We start from the raw sequence: 24,914 nt of genomic DNA on the forward strand, positions 1-24,914 counted from the left end.
TAAATGTATATATGCAACATATAAATAAAATGTAATGTGTTTGTTTAATAATTGTTCAAATGATCATGCAACTTAAGCTAATGACTTAAGAAGCACACTTCTATATCGAAAGCACACCTTATGAGAAGGATTAAGGAGTCACAGTGGACTGTACACTATCGTACACTATCAACTTCCAGGCAGTGTTTAGAAGGCTAACAGAATGTTAGGTTATACAGCATGATGTGCAGAGTACAAGTCCAAGGTGGTTATGCTCAAGTTTTATAACATATAGGAAAGGGCTCATCTGGAGTACTGTGTTCAGTTTTGCTCTCCATTGTACAAAATGGACTTAGCAGTGGTAGGAAAAACTCCAGAAGAGTGACTAGGCTGTTTCCGGGGTTACAGAGGAGCAATTATAAAGAAAGATTGAAAGAGCTGATAATTTTCAGTTTAAGCAAGAGAAGATTAAGAGGAGACAAAGTGTTTAAATTATGAAGGGAATAAGTACAGTGGATCAAGGTTGTTACTTTAAAATAAGTTCAAGAACACGAGGGCACAAAACCTGGAAAGGGTAAATTTCACATAATTACTTTTTTTTTTTTTTTATTTAAATTTACACAGAGAACCATAGACACTTGGCATAAGTTGCCAAGAAGTGTGGTAAACAGTGGGACTTTTGGCACTTTTAAAAGTAGATTTGAATTTTTAGAAGAATTAAGTGCATAGGAATGGTGAGCTTTGATGGCTGAATGGCCTGTTCTTGTCTAGACTGCTCTAATAACTGTATGTGGAACCCAGATGGACACCAAATTCACTTTGGTTCCAAAATACAGTACAACCTCGATTATCTATCATACAATTAACCGGCAGTTTCTATTAACCATCAGGGCAAAAAAAACACACTACCTTTGTGCACACCAGCAGCTAACTATTACTGTACCACAACTACCGCATGGTACAGTGCGAACTTTGCACATTGGGACAACTTTTCCTTGTGCTAGCGCATAGTGTTCTTTCCCAGCACCACAGTGTCAGTTACATACCGTCAGTTTTAATAGCGTTTTGTAACTTTTCTCTTTTGTTATAATCAATCTACTATACATTATTATGGCCAATAAACCTATGCATGTGGTGTTGGAATTGTCACAAAAATTGAAATTATTAAAGACAATTATTAAAATACTTATTTTAAGTATTGCTTCAATTTATGGAGTAGGAAGAATAGTGAATGATATAAAGCGTGATGCTGACAAAACTGAAAATGTGTCGATAATGGAAACCACTGACACTAATGTTATTCTGTATTAATGTTCTTATGTATTGTAATTTTCTTTTTACATTCTGTTATGTTTTGTCAATATATTGTGACATGCAGACAGCTTGAGATGCACTGTACGGGAGCAGAAAGGGTGGAATTTTGTGTTTTTTTTTTGTGTTAATTGATAGGACTGGGTGAAGGTCTTCTGTTCTGTGAGGGGCAGACACACCTCTTAGGATATGAGGGACATGAGAAGTTAGGAGAAAAAGGAAGGTGTGGTGGATGGAAATTTTGAGTAGGGAGTCAGGAGACAATAAGCAGGATTGTTTGCAAAATAGAGAAAAAAAGAATGTAGGAGTCAGGAGATAAACCGATTGGTAGGGAAAGCTTTTTTTTATTGTTCTGGAGGTATGCTCTGTAGCCCAGATAACAGCATAGAAGACAGGGCACCACTTGTTACGGAACAAAGACTCCAAGTAAAACATAGAAAACTCCAGTACTTCTGAGTTGTATTTGCTTGTTACACTGGATGTGACAATATTATTTAAATGAATTAATTTCGTTGAAACTGTATTATATTTTCTTAATAGTTTTTTTTGTAAATAAATACGACTATTTGCTAAATGAATCTACTGTATATCATTTTTAAAGTGTTATCCATCACAGCCCCAGTTTCAACCCCTGACAGACAATTGAGGTTTTACTGTAGTTCAAACTTGCCTTCCAAATTAATTTAATATTAACATGTGTTTTTTTCCAAGAGGTTGAGCCTTAACCATAAGACCAGAGTTCTGTAAATTAAATACATTACTACGTTCTATATGGCCACACTACATAAAACATCATACCAAAATCAAACTAAAACACAGTCCTGAACATGTAATAGTAGTGGTAACAGAAAAGAATAATGCTGTATACCATCTATACGCCACCAAACAAAGGAAATCATAATAAACTTCATAATATTTAAGAAGACAGACTACTTCCCTCTCCTCATTTATGGAAACATAGTGGTGTATATGCAAAGCATCAAGGACCTTGGAGTTTACATTAACAAAGTAGGTGACATGGTCCCTTAACATCTCTTACCTGGCAAAAAAAAAAAAGATTTCTTCCTTAGGAAACTGAAATAGGCCACACTTCCTTAACAACTCCTGGTGAACTTCTACCATAACACCTTGAAGAGCATCCTCACCCACTAAATGAAAGCATAGTACACCAGCTGCATGGCTGCTGAGCAGAAGTATCTGCATTGTGTGGTGAGGGAGGCTCGGCAAATTATAATGATAGGTCTCTTGCTTCTGGACAAACATTAAACAAATGAAGAAGGTAGTATCAGCACAACCCGGGCATTTCCAGTTTCATGCACAACCATTTGCTAGGCGCTAAATCCTTTCCCAAACAACGGACCGAAAATTTGTGTTTTTGGCCAGAGCTGTGACCTCCATCACACCCCGATTAAAATGCTGGGAAATGATTTAAATCCCATCTTGAACTATTAGTATATACACATTCAATTCAGCCCCCAAAGGCTGAATTTATTTATTTATGGTTAGGTGTTTTAATGCTTTCCTTTTGTACGTATTTGACTTCTTTTCCTCTCATATAGTGCTGCTTTTACGACAGATATACTAAATTTCGTTGTATAATGTATAGTATGAGTATAGTACAAGTATAATGAAAGTTTTCCATCCTATTCTATAAGCAGACGTCAAGACTATTTTACAGAGCACAAGTCATCCCTCCTAATAGTATACTCAAATGGTGAAATATACAAAAAGGCCCGGCTCAATACATGACACGCACGTCATACATCATGGGGAAAGGGTCATTCGGAAAATGTGTGCTGCCTCTACTACGCGAGGCACACTTCAAGTTCCTTTATGGAATACAAAGTTTGAAGTTCAAAAGGGAATGGGCGGGTCACGCCACAGTACGCTTGCGTAAATGGGCGGAGGGAGATACACGCGTGCCTGGTTACCTGCAGACCCTCCATCTTATAGCTTCTACCTACCATTCAAACTTTGCCCGTTAGGTAAAATGCTCCAATGTGCACTTATTACATAATGTGGGATTCGGCTAAACTCGCGTTTGTCTACAGCACTGCCTCACTACCTAACGACTCCTGAAATATCACCGGCCAAAAACTGACCGCCATTCGCCGCGAAGCGGCCGCATCATGCAAATCGGACTCACCATTCCCAAAGGGAGGATTAATTAATGTTACCTTCTTTAATTGGGGACCCTCCTACAAAAAAAAGGTGCACATGAAAATGCATTTGAGCTTTCGGGTACCACTATTTCACTCTTCAAACAGTAACAAGGCATCAATTAATATACCTGCTGTAAGGCTAGGGGGAGGTACCGCGCACGTCACGCGTTACAAAATGGGAACACAACACAGAAGACCAAAAATACACACGTTGGTTCAAAAGCATGTACACGAATATTACGGTCTATTAACAATTGGCACGCTGTGAGATTCACTATCCACCATAATATAAACTCAACCCTCCTTCTTACGGCCCTTTCAGCCCACATAGGCCTGCCCGGCAAGGCCTCAATGCGTCTCATGGCGTCCGTTACACCAACCGGTTCCAACTCGCTACCCATTTACTATGCCCCTTTTAGTCTTACGTACCTGTCTCAACACAATAGCGATGTTCTTTCGAATATGATGACCTGCACGTTGTTGCTAATATCAGGTTCCGCGGAGCGCAAATCGGCGGGGTCCTCTAGCAATACAATGAAAGAAGCAAGGATCCGGCGCGACGGACAAGTGACGTAAACCCGCCTCTTTCCGTCTCCTATTAGAAACTAACGCTGTCACTCAATATCCGTAGTCTAAGCCATTGGTCAATATTCAATCCCGCCCTGACGGAACAATGCGATAGGACAAGTGACGATTTTGTTCAGAAAATGTCGGGCACGCTGCGCATGGCGTTAGGTGAAGAAGGACTTCGCAGGATAAAATGTTGATGCTTACTTCAACATAACGGAAAATAAAGGTCAAATTGAAATTTAGAGCATGCACAGTTTCGTTATGAAAGCTTATCTTTTTTAATGCGCGTGCTAGACTTGTAGTCTTCTTCTAGTAGTTAGGAGAAAATCATTTTTAAGAATTCAGCAATGGCTGCCATAATACCAGACGTGCCAGTCTGAATCGCATTTATTGACCTGGTATGCTTACATACAAGAAATCTGATGAATCTTCAAGTAGAGTTACATAACAGACATACGCACATTTGTTAAGTACATAACTAATAAAAATACAACACAAAAGAATGTAAACATGGGTATACAATCTGCAAGGAATACTGAAATAATTACTGAATTAAGCTATATGGAAAAATATTGCAATATATTGTGTGCCTAGCATAAAACAAGCATAGCCAGGTTAACTGTATTTGAGCTCAATGGACTGTGAATAGAAAATGATCTTACAGCTGCTTGTTTTGGTGTTGCCTGGCATATGGAGGAAGTTTAAAGACAATGTGGCCTGGATGTAAGGGGTCAAGGATGATTTCTGTGCCCACTTTATGATTCTGCAATAGCACAGGTCCTGCAAGGTGGAAAGATAGGTACCGGTTGTCAGCTGACCTGATTATTTGTTGTAGCCTGTTCTTGTCATTTTTAGTTGCTGGTCCAAACAACACTATAATGATTGAGCTTTGAAGAGGCACAGTGATTGTTGTGTTGAACTGAATCAGCAGTTCCTGCAGCAGACTAAACTCCCTTTGCTGTTGCAGGAGGTACATCTGCTGCTGTGATTTTTGTATGATGGGATCTGTGTTGGACTTCCATGTCAGGTCCCAGAAACATGACGGCTTTCTTAACTGACACATTCTTTTTAAATACGGAGACACAGTTTAATACTGGGACCCTCCTCCCAAAGTTCACAGTTATCTCCACAATTTTGAATGAGTTTGGTCCAGATAGTCGTGACCACACCAACGGGGCAGCTGCTCAACCTCCTATCTGTTTGCAGAGTCATCACCATTTCTGACCATTCCAATGATGGTTGTGTTGTCCACATGTTGGAGGAGTTTGACAAAGGATTGTTAGAGGTACAATCAATAATATAAAGGGAGAATAGCAAAAGGTAGAGCTGACATCACTTCAGGCACCAGTGCTGATTGTATGGGTGCTACAGGGAAGTCTCCCCAGTGGTGTAGCGTAGTAGGGGCGGCCCGGGGGCGGCAAAGAATTACTGTATATTTTAGTCTTTTAAATTGAAATACCTAAATAAGGGGGCGGCAGACACCCACGCTACGCCACTGAGTCTCCCCAGTTTCACCTTTTCTTTCCTGTTTGCCAGGAAGTTGCTAATACATTGCACTTTCCTTCAGGATTAATAGTATCTATCTATGCATCTGTCTGTCGAGGCCAAATGCATTTTGTAGTGTACAGTATAGACTGGCTGCACAACGATGCCACATGCATAACCTATTTTGGAATCTGAGACGAAGTACGTTTTGCCCGTTGACAATATTCTATTTGAGTTGAATCAAATTGTTAATACAGTGTTCTTTTAGTTCCTTTCCAAATTATGTTACAATGAGAACTTCGGCTATTTCTCTCTTAGCACCTTTTGCTCTTTCAATTAAAATTACCCCCAAAATGTTTTTTTTTTACCTTTTTAAAAATTTATTTAAAGCATGTAACATTCCATGCAATCAAGTCAAACTTAACAAAACTAAATTTAATTTAACCTCCACCCATGAGAAAGGGAAAAAGACTAACAGTCAGAGTAAAACCTTTAAGAGTAGTATAGAGGGAAAGGAGTCTTTCTCACCTAAGTTCTTATTCTAAAATATTATTGATTAGATCCTGCCAGGTTTTTAAAAAGTTTTGAACAGATCCTTTAAGAGAGTATTTGATTTTTTCCAATTTCAAATTGTATATAACATCAGTTACCCACTGACATGTTTTTAACTAGTTACTAGATGTGATCAAAATTGGCAGAACAGTCTTTGTAGTGTGAACTGGAGCACGGTTGAAAAGCAGAAGAGGCATGCTCAACAGCTTTCCCCCAGATTTATCAGCTCAAGAGTCTCCTCACTATTGGATATAGTGATGTTTAATCTCAGAAATTATCATTCAGGCATCATATGTGTATAGTGTAGGCACTATGGCATAGCTGTTAACACTTTGGACCTCAAACCCTGAGTTTGTGGGTTCACATTCTGCTACTGTTACTGATTAATCCTGAACAAGTCACTTCACCTGCCTGTGCTTCAAATGGATAAACAAAAGAGCTATATCTCTCAAATGTTGAAAGTCACTTTGGATAAAAGTGTTGGCCATATAAAAAGTAATAATAATTTTGCTTCAGTGTTTCCTGAGGAACGAGTCATTTAGCTGACCTCCCAAATAGCATCTTCTATCTCAAGTACTGTAACTCGTTAATTTTTGTATTCCAAATCACTCCTTGATGGCAATGTTGCTGTTGATGCTCTTCTAGGATCTGTGGTCCCTCTGTGGGACTGGTCTGAGTACACATTAACTAAACAAGAATAAATCCCTGATGGCCTGCGGTGGGTTGGCACCCTGCCCAGGATTGGTTCCTGCCTTGTGCCCTGTGTTGGCTGGGATTGGCTCCAGCAGACCCCCGTGACCCTGTATTCGGATTCAGCGGGTTAGAAAGTGGATGGATGGATGGAAATCCCTGATGGAACATATTTTTTAGCATTAGGAATTCAACTATAGTTTGATACTTTACCTTGTAGTTTTTGGCAAACATACTGGCTTTGTTTTGAACCAAGAAACACACAATATAAGCTACAAATACAGTGGTATTTCAGAATATGAACTTGATCTGTTCCAGAAGGCAGGTCAAGTTTTGATATGGACAAGTTTCGAATTGAATTTCTCCATAAAAAAAAAATAATGTAAATTGGATTGATCCGTTCCAGACCCCAAATGATTGCTTATTTGTACCTATGTAAGTACATAAGTAATGATAAAAATCATTTTAAAACCATTGAAATCAGGGCACAGAAGAAAGAGATAAACATGATAATCACATAAATCTAATAAAAATTACAATTTACATACTGTAACTGCACTTTATCTTTGATGATGCAAGCTGATGGCATACTGGAAATTTCAGGAGAGGAGGGATGGTGAAAAATGTGCATATTGTCGACTAGGCCATCTCACACTCTTCTGCAAGAATTGACACATGTGAACCACTTTCATGTTTCATTATTTTCTTTTTCTTCCTCTTCACTTTGCTACTCTGACTGCCGACTTTCTTAGGGGCCATAGTAATACTTTCAACAAGAACCCAAAAACCCCCGCCCCCCTCTCAAAAAAAAAAAAGAAATTCACAGAAAACACAATTTCAGCATGTTTTTACAACATAAGATCTGTAGCAATAAAGAGGCAGAGTCATTGGCATATGCAGCATGCATAGGCCCTTTTGGCTTTGTCTTGACTCCTCAAGGCCTCATTTTGATCCATACATGTTTTAGCAGGATGTTCGTGTTTAAAGTTTTTGTTCGAGGTTTGGGGCAAAAAAGAAAATTAAACGAACCATTCGTGTTCTGAATTATTCGAGTCTGGAGACGTTTGTGTTCAGAGGTTCTACTCAACTGGAAACTTGTAATTCACAAATTTGAGTCCACTTATAAAATCATTACTGTAAAATAACACTTTCATGTTCAAGCCAGATAAAATAATGAAGAAAAAACACGAGTGCTTCTAAATTCTTAATTTGTAACCTAAAAATTCAGTATGATGGCACAAGATCCAGAGCATTCCAGTTCTAGTTCCAGAATACTCATACCCATGCAATACCTGCTTGTTCTCTCTTTATCTGCATGGACGTTTCCTCTGACATTCCAATTACATGCAGGTCTGGTTAATCACTATTCCTGAGTTATCTATGTTTAAGTAATGGTTGAGTTTTTTCCATGATGACCTAGATCCCAATACTGTCAGAATAGCCCCTTGCCTACTGGATAAATAAGTGGAAAAATGCATGGATGGAAATTCTGTATATGCATAACACAAAGATGAAGATCACTGAAATGCTGTCAATATGTTGCATCTAATTTTTGGTAACTGGGTCTACATTTGCAGAGCTTAGGAATTAAAAAAATATGGATGATGGCAGTAAGTCATATGGAAGTGAAAATAACTGAGTAAAGTGGTACAGTATGAAGAGGTACTGGATAAGGTGTAGTTTTTTCAGTTATCACTGTCATTTACAGAATGTTAGCGAGTCAGAGACAGTCATGTAATGTTATGGGCCAAGTGATATACTCCAGCTAGTCTGTGACTTGCTCCTTTAGTCATAGGGGAGGGCTCTGTGTGTATGAGAGCTGACAACCAATGAATGCTGATCCAGAAGAACAATTATCACAATGCAGCAACAGGGAATATGGACAACGGGACTTTGGACCTCAGAAACAAAAAGAAAAGCTCATCTGTGTGATGTCTTGCGTTTTATGTACCAAGACAGAATGGAAAAAGAAAGCCAAGATTGCTGCTGAACTCACCATAGCTGATAACCCTTTGTTCAACATCAGATCCATCAGGCAGCACACTATTGGCTGTCACAAAAGGGACGTGAATGACAAATGAGAAGGTCAGTTTGTAAATGTGAAATGGGTAGCAATTTTCAGTCTTTTAAACTGAGATGGTCTGGCGGCTGGCAAATCTGACATACTCCATGGCTAAAAGTTATGTAATGTGACATCAGCTTAGGATTGCTAAACATGTAAAGGAATTTTAGGATAACCAGCCAACCTAGATAAACTAATATAATGAACATTGAAATAATTGTTGTCAATGTATACATACAACATGTTTAAATTTCATTTTACATTATTTTGTTTTGAATTAAAATGTGGTGACACATTAACATCACAGAAGTAACCAAACTCTGGCAGGTAGTCTTCTAGAAGACTCGGTCTATTCTCCAATTTGATTCCCTCTGTACCATTTCAAACTAAACAGAGTACAAGCAGTTAAGGCCTAGAGCTAGGCCCCTTAAATGGTCAACTGGTAAAGTGAAATTTTAAAATGACTAATGTGACATATACCAGCAGCAAGAACAACTACTACTTTCAGCTTAGCACTGTGTAACATTAGCATCACAAAGCCTATCATGGCAGCACTAGAAAAAGGGCAGACAAATATTTCTCAATTGGGTATCACTCCACTACAAGGCCAGATTTTAATCTAATTTCCATTTCTTTAGGGATGGGTGAAGACAAATGGAATACCCAGAGTAAAACCCACTTAGACATGGGAATAACATCAAGACTGCACATAGACATGGAATTTGAAATTAGGGTACAGGATCTCTGAAGCAGCAGTGCTACCCACTGCAACATAGTACACTATACTGCAATAAAATTTAATGCAAACTAAATTAAGAGTAGCTTGTATCAAGGTGGTGGGGGATAGGGTTGGGGGAATCAAAAATGAGGCACTTACTCTTGTCATGTGCAGACTTTAAGAAATGACAAGAAACACAATATAAAAATACACATCAACATGAAAATATTTTTACTGATAATATACATATACCCATACTGTACAAATAATCCAGGAAAGTACTGGGAGTACTTTATATAAGTAGAACACTACTATACATTTTGTCTTTAACAAAAATCTATATTTAAGTATGTGAGATTTTATTTGTGCAAGACTTAAACCTTAACCCATGAAAACTACACCAAAAATATTTCAAGTACACAAAAACAAACATATGATCTGGGTTTATAGACACATTTCTTAATCAACATTTGGCAGATGATTTAAGCCCATTCCAATATCAAAATACTGTACAATAACATGGACTTCCATTTTCCTGGAAATCAAACAAATTCATTCAACCTTAAAAGAACACTTATGATTGCGAAACTGGAGAATACAGATGTCCTTTGAAAAACAGATGAACTGGCTCAGGCGTAAGTGTCTCTGTCCAGCAATATACGATACTCTGGGAGAACACGTTCATTCATAAGTATAGCAATGCTGATAAGCTCCACAATCTGCCAAAAGATCAGAAACAAGAGAATGAGAATAATGCAGGAATATAGCTTGTTTACGGTTTTCATCCAATAACCCACCTGTAACAGTGCAGTTGCTACTAGTGACCACAATATGAAGCTGAAATTAAAAGACACTTTTTCCTTCAGTACCACTTGGCAGCCCTATGTGTAGAGGAAAATTATGAGAACATAAGCAAGTTAATATATCATAAACCTCCTGGCTACAGCTCTTGACACAACAACCAAAAGTCAAATTACTATTACCTTGTCATAGAGCAGTTTTGAATCTGTGAGGCTGCCCGTGCAATTATGGTAAGTTGAATTGCAACAACTATGGGGCACCCTGTCTTCTCTAGTCTGTATGAACCATGGAGTCTTCTCCCAGTCTTTTACATTCTGAATGCCACAGCATTGAAGCTAAATTGAGAAAATAATAACACATACCGTATTGCACAAACTTCTGTAAAGACATTATTATGTTGCCGATCTACTTTCTGTATTACAAATGTCTGCCATTTTTACTTACCAGATCACTTATGAATATTACAAAATACAACAAACAAAATAAGACAGGACAAGCAAACCTACCTCCTCCTGAATATCATCTACAGCTCTTGTATCAATGTTCTGGTTAGTTTCATTGTACTTGTTAAGGACTCCTTCAAACGCTGTCAGCTCAGTGTCCACCTGCAAGATGAATATATTCATGGAACATATTTTGTGTCTAGGCCGCAGCACTTCATCCTCTGCAAATAATCAAAGTTTCCTCTCATAGACTTTCTTTAAATTAAAAACATTACCAACCTAGACTGGTCACAAAGTGAGATCTTAATCACAGACTAAAGTACTTATTTACACATTATGAACTGCAACATGAAGTAATGATTTTAATTGTTTTACTATCAAATTTTTATAATTTAAATATTCAAAATTGAAATTTCATAATACAAGTGTCACCAACATTTAAGTCTATTTAAACATAACTGCACTAGGTATAAGTTGACAGAAGGAAAAAAAAAAAAAGAAAAGCAAAATCTATAGGATCCATACAAAGTTAATAAAGGAAGTGAAGAAGAATAGTAGTGATGCAGAAACACAGGAACTATACTCTAAGATGAAGATTTCTTTTAATGTACCATTTTACCAAATTTTTTTAGGTGGAATAACTTACCTTGGCTGAGTGAAGGTGAGTCAGAACTATGGCAGCAGCTTCTAGATAGAAAGCAATCACAAGCAGATAGACAAACTGCAGAAAAAACAAAACAAAAAAGCTTTGACAAAAACTGTCCTTTCCCAACAAAATGTATTAACTTTTATTCATATAATATATTCTTAAAAAAATGTGGTTAAAGATCTGAAAGTCCCAAAAAAATTCACTTTAATGCTTACTTTATTAGGAAAGCCACAAATACAATGTCTCTGTGGTTTTGAGATGTTCACTTACAAACATCTTTGATCTCTGATCCCTTTCACACACTGAACACACTTTTAAAGTAGCAACTGGCATCGATTTTACCAATTCCCTTCTTCTTTTTAGAACTTAAAAATTATTTTTAAAACCTAACCATTTGTGTATGATGAAAAAGTTCAACTTATAAGCTTAAGTTAAGCAGGGACATTTTTGTTGCCCTAGTTGTGCTCATTATAAGCACAGATGGCACAAGCACTTTAACTGCTTGTATAAACTGTCCAGTTTGGACAGTGGTAGTCTACATTTGGCCTATCTTCACTATATATACTTTATAGTTTTATAGGTTAAGATATTATGTAACATATGAAGCTTATAGTGTACTACATGTCTGCAAGTATTTTTCTCATATATACCAAACAAATGTGTATTAAGGGAATTTTCAAACCAAAAGTGCCTATGTTTAAGTGTAAAAGCAGGAGTGTGCATAAGAGAAATCTTTTGGAGAGTTGGTTCCTGCCTTGTACCCAATCCTTTTAGGAAAAGCCCAGAAACATGAGTTGTATTAAGCTGTTTTGAGAATGCAAACATTTATAACGGTTAAAAACTCCCAACCATGCTTCCTGCCCATACCCACTGTTCCCTCAACATTATCATCACATTATACCAACAGCCAATAAGCAATGAGGCACCATAATGATTCTCCAGCTGGTGCCCCCATTGCTGCCAGTTGCACCACTGTGCTTGGTGTGATCACTTTCTGCTGTGATTTCACACTTATAAGTATTGGAAAGAGAAGACGGCCTATGATTACTTCCTGTTGAATGAGCATTAGTTTAGTAGCTATTTTATTTCTCTCATGTTTGTTGTTGGCACCATTATATATTCTGGGTGTACTAATTAGCACAACCCAAATTATTCTTGTGTCCTCACTAAGAAAGCACTTCATCTTCCAGTCAAGGTGAATTTGTATTTAAATTTTGTTATACATTAAGTGCCACAAAAATGCATTTACCCTTTCTTATTGCAACTGTTAGTAATTTTTTTGACGAAATATGTTTTTAATGAACCTGATTAAGCAAATAACATGTGTTCCTCATTTCATTTATTGAATGATGTATTATCCAATACCCATTGCCAATGTGTTGAAAAGTAATTGACCCCTTTCACTTAAAAAATGAGCTGGGCTATCTTTAGTTGCAATGACTGCAACCAGATGCTATTCATAATTCAACACGTGCCTTTTGCATCACTGTAGATGAATTTTAGCCCACACTTCGTTGCAGAACTGCTTTAATTCAGTGACTTTAGTAATTTTTCAAGCTCTTTTCTTGTCCTGACACAGCAACTCTATAAGGTTTCGGCCTAGACTTTGATTAGGCCATGCCAGATTTTGTTTTTTTTTCCATTATGAGGTCAACTTTTTTTTGTGCATTGGATCATTCATTGCCTTGTTGCATGACCTAACAACACTTCAACTTCAGTTCTCAAACAGGTGACAGCATATTCTCAAGATACATAACAGAATTCATGGTACCTTCGATTAATGGCAAGTCGCCCAGACCTTTAGCATCCCCACACCATCACTCAACGAGAACTGTCTTTTACTGTTGATAGGATGGTCCTACTCTGAAATACTGCGTTTGCTTTAAGCCAGACATAATGGGATATGTCACTGTGTTTCATCTGTCCACAGAATATTCTCCCAAAAAGCTTGGGGATCATCTATGTGCTTCCTTGAAAATGGAACTTGGGCATATATGTTCATCTTGGAGACACAGTTTTTAAAAAAATTTAAAATATTCTGTACTGATTCAAATATTTTCTATTTGGAGATTACGGCACTCACTGTGGTTGAGTGGGGTCTTAGAAATCGAAATTGTACTGTAGTCCGTTGCAAACAGGTGGCCATCAATTGCTTACTAATTGGCTCATAAATTTGATATGCTCATGGTATTATGTGCTTACTAAATGTTTACAAAGGCAGCTTAAATCTAATGGTAAAGGAGAAAATATGTGAGGTTTATACTGAGTGGGGCAAACTGTAATCAAGCCTGATTGTGATCAATCAGCTGATTCTAATTATCCCTATAATTCAGTTTATTTATCTAGGTTGCACTTACTTTTCGCACACTGGTTTGGTTAACTTGGCTAATTTGATAAATGAAATACATTTAAAAAAATGTTTTTGTGTCCATTAATCGCTAAACTATATTTTTGAGTGGAGTATTCCTTTAAGACATTTCATTTTAGGCTAATGCTCTTTCTGTAATTGCTTTGCCCATGAGATAAGCATTTTAAACTCTGTTATATTTTACTGCCTGTGCTACCCATCTAAGATGGGTTGATATCTAAATAATCAATGTAGACCTCATAAAAATTAATACATGGATTGTCCATTCAGTCTGATACAATAATAGGCCCCCAATCACCTTCTTTTGCTGCAGCCTTTTCCTCTCTGGTTAGAGCTGCCCAATTTCACAGCTTCCTCTTGGTGCCGCTCATCAAACTGACCACTCTTATACTCAATAGTGTTTTGCTGAGAAAATGCGGTCTTGTGCCCAACGTTTCCTCTAAGCTGTGTAGCAGCACGGCAGCGCACCTGCCAAAAATTACCACGCAGTGGTTGCAAAGTGCCACACACCAAATATTGTGGCTGCTCCACACTTATTTGAACAACACTGTTTCACTCACCAGGAAGACCTCGCCCTTGATGACGTCGGCAAGCACATTCAGTTAATGCAGGATACTGAGATGCTACTGCGAACAGTGTGTATATGATATTTACCAAGTCATCAGTGAAACAAACAGAATTCACAGAACTTTGACCACTGAATGAAGTGTGATAGCTTTCTAGGCATTTTGCACTAACAGCTTTTATCAGAAATATTCCAGTTTTGACCGAATACTTTAAGAGGCAGGTCGAAGAATGTAATGATCCAATCAACAAATACTGCATTAAGCAGCTGGCCAACACGCAGATTCTAGATGCACTAATAATATTCGATGACATGGTTGGTGAATTAGCTAAATTGAACAGATTATTACAGCGAAGCAACTTGACACCAATTGAAGCATTTCAGTTTGTGAAGGCAAGAATATTAGAGTTGCACGCTCAGTAGTTGGGCAAAAACGTACACTGGAGTGAGGAAGCAAACGCCTTTATGAGTAATAATAATAATAATAATGTTGCATTTATAGAGCACCCTTCACAAACCCAAGGTCACTTTACATACAGAGAAAAAAAAAAGAATGGCAATGAGGAAGTCAATGTGGTACATATTGTCCAGTTTGTTGAATGTATCTGTTTGCACATGGAGGCTCGCTTTTCAGAAAATTAATTGACAGACTGGATGTTGTTTGAAGTCACTGTTATTTCCAACACAGCTGACTTTGATAATGGAGAAACAGAAATCACAAAGCTGGTTGAAAGGTACCATCATTTCCTTCCCCTATCAACTGAGCTGAATGAGCTGTCAAAGACAGCGATGATGCAATATCACAATTTTCAATTTTTCATGTCTGGGGAAAAAAAAAAATTGCAGATATAGTTCAATTTTACTCAAAGAAGAAGAATTTGCGATGCAGGCTTGCCTCGCAGATATCTGTACAATGTTTCAAGTGTTGAGTGCCAATTGTAAATGTGATTTCAGTCTCATGAATGCCATCAAGACAAAATCTCATAACCGCCTTAAGGCAGTGAATTAAGTCATATCAAAACTGTGGACATCATGTTTATCAGCGTTGGTGTGGGCACAAGGCCAAGCGTAACTGTAACTGTAACAGTGCAAATTGTAACCTGTAGCCTCATATAGTAGTGTTCAAGTTTCAATTTGGGAAGCATGCACTGGTACAGTGCATTGCCGCACACACCACACAACAAAACAGCTCGGGGTCCGGGTTGGCAACTCCCCAGTCAGACATGCGGTCCAGTCCCATCTGCCGGAAATGATCTATCTGCCGCAGCCAGGTGTTACGTGGGTGACACCTTGGCCTATTCCAGACACTCGGGTCCTCAACAATGAGGATCCTACGAGGTGGATCACCCTTGGGGAAATCACGCCACATGACCATTGTGCCGTAACCGACGCTCCCTCACAATACAGGTAATGTGCCTCATTCGGGACTCCATGAGCAACCGCTCATTTGACATAATGTCAAACCAGCGGTACCCAAGGATTCTCCAGTGACACACAGTACCAAAGGAGTCCAGTCTTCATCTCAGGTCACTGGATAGTGTCCATGTCTCACAACCATATAGCAAGACGGGAAGCACCAGAACTCTAAAGACTTGGAGCTTTTTCCTTTTGCATAAATATCAGGAGCACCACACACGCCTTTCCAGCAACCTCATGACCCCCCATGCTCTCCCAATCTGTCTACTGACTTCATAAGAAGAGACAGGAATGTCACCACAGACACAAATGTCACTGCCAAGGCAAGTAAACTTCTCGACAAGGTCGACACTCTCTCCGCAGTCAGACACACTGCTGATGGCTGTGCCCAAGAGGTCATTAAAGGCTTGGATCGTGGTTTTTATCCAGGACATTTAGAAACCCAGACACTCAGCCTCCTCACTCAGTCTCTTGAGAGTCCCAATCAGAGCCTCCGTTGACTCCGCAAAGATCACAGCATTGTCAGCAAAGTCAAGATCAGTGAATCTTTCTTCACCAACAAATGCCCCACAGCTGATGGACCCCACTACCTTGCCCAACACCCAGTACATAAAAGCATTGAACTGCGTAGGAGCAAGAACACACCCCTGACGAACCCCAGAACACACCCCTGACGAACCCCAGAATCAACTGGGAAAAAAACAGAGGTTCTGCCTCCAATCTACACAGCACTCACAGTACCAGTGTACAGGCCATTCATGATATCCAGCAACCTTGAGGGGATCCCGCGAACCCTCAGGATGTCTCACAGGAAAGTTTAACCAACTAAGTGGAACGCTTTACAAAAATCGACAAAGGCTGCAAACAAACTTTGCTGATATTCGCATTTGCGCTCCATGACAATCCCCAGTGCCAGGATGCAGTCAATGGATAGACTTCTTAGGCGTAAAAGCAGACTGCTCCAGTCGCTGATAGGTGAGCAAGTGATCACGGATCCTATTGAGGACGACACTAGCAAGGACCTTACCCAGCACTGAGAGCAGTGTTATCCTCCGGTAGTTGCCATAACCCAGGGGATCATCCTTCCCTTTCCAGATAGGGACGACAAGTCCCATTTCCCAGACAGCTGGGATGACGCCAGTCTCCCAAATGGAACCAAAAATTGTTTGCAATGGCAGGAGGACAGCTTTACCACCACTCTGGAGAAGTTCACCTTGAACACCACAGATCCCTGCAGCCTTGCATTCCCTCAGCTGGTTCACCACCTGCGCAATCTCAGTGAGATTTGGTGGTTCACAGCTAAATGGAGGATCTGCCTCAAGCCGGAGGATCAACTTTGAACAGCTGCTCAAAGTTTCCAGCCAAGTGGGTCACAACTGCAGTGTCATCCATAAGGACCGTTCCATCAGCTGCCTTGACTGCGACTCTCCAAGGAACAGATTCGGATGTGCATAATGGTTTGATTCCTCTGTAAGCAGGATTTGGGTCGCAAGACCACACATGGTGTGTCACTTGCTTACAGATTCCTCCAACAAACGCCTCTTTATCTTCCCACAGAGCCCTCGCAGCCATCCTTCTCAGTTCCCGGTACAGACCAGAGTTGCCATTGAGCCGTGTGCTGTGACTCCTCTCAATGATATCCAGGGTGAATGGAGATGAAACACCTCATTCTGGAAACACTGGTAACACCAATACAACCCTTAGCAACCTTCAGGATCTTTTCATGGAAGATCTCCCACATCACATTAGGATTGGCAGTCGCACCCAAATCCACAAGTTCCTCACACAAACTGCGTGCAAAATAGTTAGAAATAGCCTGTTCTTGGAGTCTGGCAAAGTCCAGGCTCATTTTCTTAGTAGGTGGTAACCTACTGGACCTAAGCGGGATCCTCAGAGTAGCAGCAACAAGTCTGTGGTCAGAATTCACAAACTGGGCACTTCTGTAGACCCTGCACTTTTGCAAGGGCCTTCATCGTCTGCCCAGGAGGATGTGATCAATCCCCTTCACCACACCACCATTATTGGAGTACCAAGTACAACAATGCGGCTCATGGTGCTGGAACCAGGATTCGGCGATTCATATTCCCTGTTCTTTTGCAAAGAAAGTCAAGGAACATGGAGTCACTCTCACCACGGTCACCAGACCAATGGGGACCCGAGACAATCCTCATAGCCATCCATCCCTGTCAGTGCCAGTGGTTGCACTGAAGTCATCCGTGACCAGAGGGGTATCACCTCATGGGCACCTATCAACCACTGGGCGAAGTTGCGAATAAGATGTCTCCCCCACCGCGGTCATAGAATACATAGAGACAACAGAGAAGGCATCCAGGGAGGCATGTAATCGGAGTCTCATAGCAGTGTGTGTGTGTGAAAAACGTTACATTTCCATAATTCTTCTTGCTGTTAAAAATTACAATTAAAAAAATGACATAAATGAAAAGCACATCACCCTGTATAAATAAAATTCAGTTTCATAACTCGTGCAGCTCCCTTGTGTTACTGCTCATGCACATTGTTGTTCCACGCACATGGGAAAAAAAATTAGAGGAAACGTTACTTGTGTCATGGCTTTGGTTTCCCCCAGAAGTAAGACAATTTATCATAATTTTCACTCATCCACTTTCTGCCACAAAATGTTATCAGCATTACATCTATAAACCTTGTTCATGAGGCCCAAGCAGATGCAAAAATACCACTACAACACTGCTGTTGCTGGTGTATATAATGTCAAATAACATAATAGGCTGATAAAACCAATTTTCTATATGCCATAATATATATTCTAAGTATATCCATCCATCCATTTTCCAACCCGTTGAATTCGAACACAGGGTCACGGGGGTCTGCTGGAGCCAATCCTAACCAACACAGGGCGGAAGGCAGGAACCACTCCTGGGCAGGGCGCCAACCCACTGCAGGACACACACATCTACACACCAAGTACACACTAGGGACAATTTAGAATCGCCAATCCACCTAACCTGCATGTCTTTGGACTGTGGGAGGAAACTGGAGTACCCGGAGGAAACCCACGCAGACATGGGGAGAACATGCAAACTCCACGCAGGAAGAACCCGGGTCTCCTAACTGCGAGGCAGCAGCGCTACCACTGCGCCACCATGCCGCCATATATTCTATATCAATTTTTTTTTTTTTACTCTTCTTCTACATGCTTTACCTATTTTTCTTCCTAACATTAGCAACTGGACAAACACACAGACAATGATTCTTTTATTAAATTGGATAAGCTGATTTCTGTCCATCCAGCAGTTACTCTCTGTTTCACATATTTAGTGCTAATGTTTGTAGTGCAACATCTACTGAAATAAATTTTGTAATGCATCCAGTAATAAAATGCACTGCATTTTTCCATTCCTACAGATGGCACATCACAAACACTGGTTCGCCTTTATAAATCGAATACCAAATGAAATATAACAGAGACATAGCAACTGGGCAGACACACAGAAACAATGATACTTGTCCTTTTATTAAGGTGGATTTTATTTACAGGCCTCTGAAAAAAAAATTGAGAGCTAGCGAAAGAAATCTGGATATTTAAGACATTTATTTAACTATACTAATAACAATCAAACACAATTTATTGAGAGCTAGCCATTCTTTTTTCTGTTTTAAATGATTCTGCTCATATATAAAATGTCAGCCTATGTAACAAACTGATGTCTTCCCTGACTGCCATAAAATCTCCTTGACACTCTTTACCTTTGACAAGAGGCTGTTGCACTTACCATCCCCTGAAGGCATGGTGAATCATTCTTAATGCAGCACCCTATAAAACTGGCAAAGAAGAGGATGACAGCCACTGCAGTTGCCAGAATAATAGGCACAATGATGTAGATGTCTGAGAAGAAGATCTGGAACTTCAAAAATGTAATGAAGAAGCACACAGATGCCAAAAAAACCACTAGTGCAGCAACCTGCCAACACAAAACAAGAGGGTATTAAGCAGAACTTCTCAACCTATTGTTAATGAAAATATAAAAGCCATCTACAAAAAGGGACAGCAGCATCTCTACTGTTTAAGGAAGGTAAACAATTTGGTTAATCAATTGTGTCCTTTTTTTTTCTTAATAAATCTTATATTGCTTCTGTCTTTAAATCTTGTATTGCTTCTGTCTTTACTTAAGATGTGCTGGCATGCTTTGAAAATCTAAATGCCAGCAACAAAAACAGAATAAAACAAATTGCAAAATGGAGCAGTAAAATAAAGTCTCAACAGTCAAATTAAATAGAATTGTTCAATAAACAATTGTTACAGAAAGCAGAATGTATTCTGTCTGACAGGACTTACCCACTACATTCTCAATTTTAATTGTTGCTTTCAGGTCACAGGGCTCAGGGTTTCAAGGACAAAAAAGTATGAATTGGTGTAAGACTCTCTAATTTAGGATGTTCATAAGAAATGCAATGATTTTCTTCATGAGGCAGAAGTACATTATAAACAAGAATAGTTACATCACACATTTAAATGTTTAAAGTCTAAATATTCTCAATTGTAATAGATATTTGTTAAGTTCCACTCTCTGATAGATGTCTGTAGAGGATCAAAATAACATTTATATTTAAACCACTGACCTTGAAATAGACTAAAATGATTCCCCACTGCTTAAATTTTTAATTTTACATTTACTCCCTCCTAGGATGACTGGTAAAAAAATCAAATATCAAAAATATGATCATATCATGATCGTCAACCTCAAAACAGCATAAAGCAACACTTCACATGCTTATATTGCCATATTGCCAACTGGCTCAAATATTTTCTTTCTTTCTAACTGCTATTAATCTTCTAAATAAGTTCCATTCTAACAAACAATCATAACCTTAAATCATAGGAAGAACAGTTATCATTTGGATTATTCATTCGGCAAGTCTAAATGATGCTATCATTTTTATGTATACTATGTTTGAGCCAAGGGTTTACCTTAAGTATCATGCTCATTGCTGTATTCTTTGTGACGTGTTTTTAATATTATATCATGTTCTATTTGTAAAAAAAAAAAAAACAAATTTATCTTTTGGGACAATAAAAAGTAAATTGAATGGAACCACAGGCACTAAAAAGAAGGTGTGAAATTTTCTCATTTAGTTAGTTTGGAAAATAAATTCAAACCCCTTCTACAAGGCCATTTGTTTACCCCTCGTCTACTGTACTTATGTAATTGCCCTATCCACTGAATCCAATGGACTGTAATAAAAGAAAACTAACAGATTCTGTCAAGTCATCTTATTCAAGGTACTAGATAATAGTACAAGACGCTGCATTGACACTATTCACATTCTTCAACATATATGGCTGCTATATTCACACACCATATTAATAGAGGTAAATTACTTTCTTCTCTTGCGTTGCGTCTGTAGAAGCCCTGACCACTCCATACACGTTGAAATCTGTGCAAATCCGAATCTATTCCAGCTGAAGCTGCCACCTGCCCTTAGGACAGCCAAGAGCCCCATAAGAGTTTCACAATTATTTTCCGATACCACTCCATTAGTCTGTTTTTTGGTTTTTTTTTCTTACCCATGACAGTAGACTGGCCAGTCGCAGCACACTTCCCGACGCTCTACGGTTACGGTCACTCATGATGGAACTCAAAACAGAGACTCATCGTACCATCGCCTCACTCTGAGCTTACTATTACTAACTATAATGGCTTGTTTACTTCCGTATTCATTTTCGGGCATCTCGAGTCTCGTGACTGATGGGAGACTCACGGTGGACCACGCCCACTTCCCTCGAGCTCCGGAACTGCTTCTATCATCTCTTCCGGGATTTACACATCATGGCGAGATTTGTTGGTAGCATACGGTTTTGAGGCGCTCAAATGGGGTTGTTTTATGTAACTACATTTCTTTACGCTAAATCGATTTTGTTTTTAGATGAAGTAAACCAAATTACGCTGTTTTGTAATACTACTAGTAACAATAAAAATTGCACAATTTAACAGCATTAACTGGAAATGAGAAAGTGTTAAGTGCAATTTGACCAGTAGTTAAAATCGAACATTCGTACAAGTTATGTATTGCCGCGATACCGGGGGCGTTAATGGCTGCAATTGTTTTTCTTCCTGACACTTTCTTAATCAGTGACAAATTTCTCATGTTTATTGATTCCCCCCGCAGCCCCCTTTAATTGCCTTCGTGTTTAAGTCTTCTGCATTATGTTTTTTTTTCGTAAATGGCACCCAAACAGAAATGAGATGTGAAGTGAGCCAACAGATTACCACCTAAATTGGAGCCTTGAACTCTTAACAAATTTCACTTCAAACAGATTCTGATTTATAAACAAAGTAATCTTGATAATGGAACTCATTTTTTACTCCCATGACTTGTTGCTGCTCTCGTTCTGCCACAACAGACATTTCCAAAACTGCTGTTTTTTTTTCTAAGAGCACCGTGAAAATGTTTTGTGGAGTTAAGCTAAGGTGACCATCGGGGACAGTCCCCTTTTTCGGACAACTGTCCCCACTCAGGCATGTCCCCGGTTCCAGCTGGTTCACCTTTTTGAATGTATCTCATCACCACGACAATTTGAACTCGGCGTGCATGCACGGTGTTTTGATGGAGGTCATGCTTTACCATAGCCTGCAACTTTGGCGAAAAATAAGCTTTCGCTTTGTACTCTGTAGTGTTTAGAGTCCCCACTCGTGATCTGTAGATTCTATGCTTCTCCACACCCCACCCCATGTCCCGGATTGGCCCAGAAACTTCTGATCTCCTTAACTTAAGCAGGTCAATATTACTCAGACGTTCACCAATCTTTATTTTCAGATATTATATGATGGACACAGGATAGCTAGTCCTGTGTTGGCACGTTTTGTATATCATTATTTTAGGCTAGTAATTAAGGAAAATTAATTATGAAACCGGAGTCTGAAATAGCATGTATGACGTTAATTCGTGGCAAAAACTAAGCACTGTTTAAGAAAATTGTTAAAGTGAAAACCTGTATCGCTGTAGCTTGCCAGGACTGAAGTTTGACTCCCCTGAACGGAAAGAAGCAGTTTGACGATTGCATTTTTTTTTTATTAATATGCCCACCGTAAATTGCAACAAGCGAGTTCAGAAAAGGGATTGTATCTGTTTCTATTATAAGTAAAAAATTATGGCATTTGTGCTGTAACGATATTTGGCTCAGAAAAAATAAAGCAAAATATTAGGGCTGCCAAATTTGCTAAAAAGTAAGGTTTAAATATTCAAATACATCCATCCATTTTCCAACCCGTTGAATCCGAACACAGGGTCACGAGGGTCTGCTGGAGCCAACACAGTCAACACAGGGCACAAGGCAGGAACCAATCCCAGACAGGGCACCAACCCACCGCAGGACAAACACCCACACACCAAGCACACACTAGGGACAATTTAGAATCGCCAATCCACCTAACCTGCATGTCTTTGGACTGTGGGAGGAAACCCACGCAGACACAAGGAGAACATGCAAACTCCATGCCGGGTCTCCTAACTGCGAGGCAGTAGCGCTACCACTGCGCCACCATGCCACCCCATATTCAAATACAGAAAGTAAATATTCAAATATATTCGAGCTTAGGTTAATGAATGTGGACATTACATTTGCGTTTGAAAGTGCATTTTATACTTTATTACAGCAAAAAAAATCTTGCGGTACTCAGGAAATAATTATTTAAATATAAGTGCCTCCAAAATTCCAAACATCTGCACCGCCGTCTTTTTTCAGTCTTGAACTGATGGTGGGGTGCATAAGTCATTCTTGAAACAGAGAGTCATTAAAGCAACGACGAAAAGGAGCTGAAATATTTATGATCCACATGTGCAGGCACCGCTCTTAGATATATTATTGTTAATATTTTTACTTTTCTTTACCAGTGTATTAAAAAATCATGAAGTGGTTCTGACATCGGTACATGCTGCGCTAACATATTGTGATGTGTCGCTGCCAAACAGACACAGGCAGAGTGGTTTAAGATCAGTAGGATGACAGCGAAAGAATGAGAAAAGTGATTGAAGTAAAGGGGCAGGCTGGTCAATAGCAGACTTGTTTTATTATATTGGAAGTGTCCAACAGGTAGCTGCAGAGTAATGTTTATATAGCAGCATTCTGAAAGAAAAGCCAGTAGGCACCTTTGGACTCACCTGGTAAATCAGTTCATATGTGGCTTATGGAAACGTCACGGTATCATATCAGAGTCTGCACAATCTACTTTTTTTCTCCTTTGCAGATTTATCAATATTTTACTAAAGTGTCCTAATAATTTTAAGTATACATCATTATTTTAGGTATTAATGTGTTCAAACCATTGTAATAAAAGAAAAATCTGAATTATGACATTTCTTTTCCTTTTGCTTGAATGAGAAGGTCTTGGCATTAAACTCCTGGGATCTGAGGTTTAAGAGTGAATGGGACAGAATCAGATTCAAAACAATACTTTTTGAGCATGGGCAAGCTTTTATTAAAACTGCTGAGTACAGTTGCAGATCAATATGCAGAGTAATGGGATACTCTGTAATACTACATTATGAAGGAGTCCTGCTCCAAGTTACTAATGAAGATTACAACTAACCCTTGAAAATGACAAAAAGGCTGATCATGGAAGTGAAGCACAAAAAAGGATCAGTAAAATATTGCAGCTTTGCATAGCACGTCTGGAGTAACACATTGCCAGAATTGGTGCAGGTAAGACAAATGCCTTTCTTTGACAAGTAAATGTCAGCTTTTACCTTCAAAGAAGAGCCTTACTAAATTTGCATTATATTTGAATAGTGAAATTCAATCTGAGAGCCCTACAAAATATTAATATAACCAGTTAGGTTGATTATAAAGATCCTAAAAAGACTTTTTTTTTTCCCCACAAGAATGTATGAACACTAGTAGTAGTAAATCTAAAGGTATAAAATAACTCATGCTCCTGGAATTATCTCCCAAGGACCTTGTATAGATAAAATAAGTGTATTCAGAAAATGTTTGAGTGGATAGGCTTTAGGTTGTTTATTAATCCGTTGAACATCTGTACCTGCTTTTAGGGTGGTAGAGGCAATTTGCATATTCTAGCAGAATTGGGTGCAAAGTGGAGACCAAATCTGGATGGGGTGGCAGTCAGTCACAGAACACTGATGTGGACACATTTGCAGTGGACCTT

At 39.0% G+C, this 24,914-nt stretch overlaps 2 protein-coding genes across 4 annotated transcripts in view; both read right to left on the reverse strand.

Moving 5' to 3' along the window:
• Window positions 1–4,017, reverse strand: part of elavl1a (ELAV like RNA binding protein 1a) — a 12,875-nt gene extending 8,858 nt beyond the window's left edge. For all 3 annotated transcript variants that reach the window (XM_039766625.1, XM_039766623.1, XM_039766624.1), the window contains exon 1: window positions 3,882–4,017. The gene's annotated coding sequence lies outside the window, so the exon portion shown is untranslated. The remainder of the gene's footprint in view (window positions 1–3,881) is intronic.
• Window positions 4,018–9,737: 5,720 nt separating this feature from the next.
• Window positions 9,738–21,522, reverse strand: LOC120537581 (tetraspanin-3-like). Its single transcript, XM_039766626.1, has 7 exons — window positions 21,317–21,522; window positions 19,524–19,712; window positions 11,420–11,494; window positions 10,837–10,935; window positions 10,513–10,665; window positions 10,327–10,410; window positions 9,738–10,248 (listed from the first exon to the last, which is right to left on the reverse strand). The coding sequence occupies exons 1-7, from the start codon at window positions 21,377–21,379 to the stop codon at window positions 10,159–10,161; spliced, it is 753 nt and encodes a 250-aa protein (XP_039622560.1). The 5' UTR covers window positions 21,380–21,522; the 3' UTR covers window positions 9,738–10,158.
• Between the last annotated feature and the right edge of the window lie 3,392 nt (window positions 21,523–24,914).

The sequence above is a fragment of the Polypterus senegalus genome, chromosome 10 (genome assembly GCF_016835505.1).
Source record: "Polypterus senegalus isolate Bchr_013 chromosome 10, ASM1683550v1, whole genome shotgun sequence".
Taxonomy (NCBI): domain Eukaryota; kingdom Metazoa; phylum Chordata; class Cladistia; order Polypteriformes; family Polypteridae; genus Polypterus; species Polypterus senegalus.